This window comes from Meleagris gallopavo, chromosome 28 (genome assembly GCF_000146605.3).
Source record: "Meleagris gallopavo isolate NT-WF06-2002-E0010 breed Aviagen turkey brand Nicholas breeding stock chromosome 28, Turkey_5.1, whole genome shotgun sequence".
Lineage (NCBI taxonomy): Eukaryota > Metazoa > Chordata > Aves > Galliformes > Phasianidae > Meleagris > Meleagris gallopavo.
In genome coordinates, this window is record NC_015038.2 from 4,043,063 (window position 1) to 4,043,523 (window position 461).

At 50.3% G+C, this 461-nt stretch overlaps 1 protein-coding gene across 1 annotated transcript in view; it reads left to right on the forward strand.

Moving 5' to 3' along the window:
• The window catches only part of LOC104914538 (metabotropic glutamate receptor 4-like), a 43,675-nt gene that overhangs the window by 42,981 nt on the left and 233 nt on the right, over window positions 1-461 (forward strand). Inside the window, exon 4 of the mRNA XM_010724383.1 lies at window positions 62-198. Within this exon, the coding sequence (XP_010722685.1) occupies window positions 62-198 (137 nt within the window). The remainder of the gene's footprint in view (window positions 1-61; window positions 199-461) is intronic.

The following is a 461-nucleotide window of genomic DNA, read 5'->3' on the forward strand; positions in this document are numbered from 1 at the left end:
ATCACTCATGGCACTCTGTGCTGCTGGGAGCTCTGGGTGCTGAGCCGTCCCTCTCCTGTAGGCATTGCTGGGACTCCAGTGACCTTCAATGAGAATGGAGATGCACCAGGACGTTACGACATCTACCAATACCAGATCAGGAACTCCACTCCTGAGTACAAAGTCATCGGGCACTGGACCGACCACCTCCACCTGAAGGTAAGGCAGGGGATTGTCATGCAGCATCTGAGACTCCAGGCACACATGGATGCAAAGTCAGGCTGCCAAAGCTGTGGTTTGGAAAACTGGAGAAGGGGAGGCTCTGGGGAGACCTCATTGTGGCTTTCCAGTACCTGAAGGGAGCTTATGAACAAGAGGCAGACCGACATTTCACATGGTCTGATAGTGATAGGACAAGTGGGAATGGTTTTAAATGAAAAGAAGATGATTCAGGTTAGATGTTAGGAGGATTTTCTTTACTC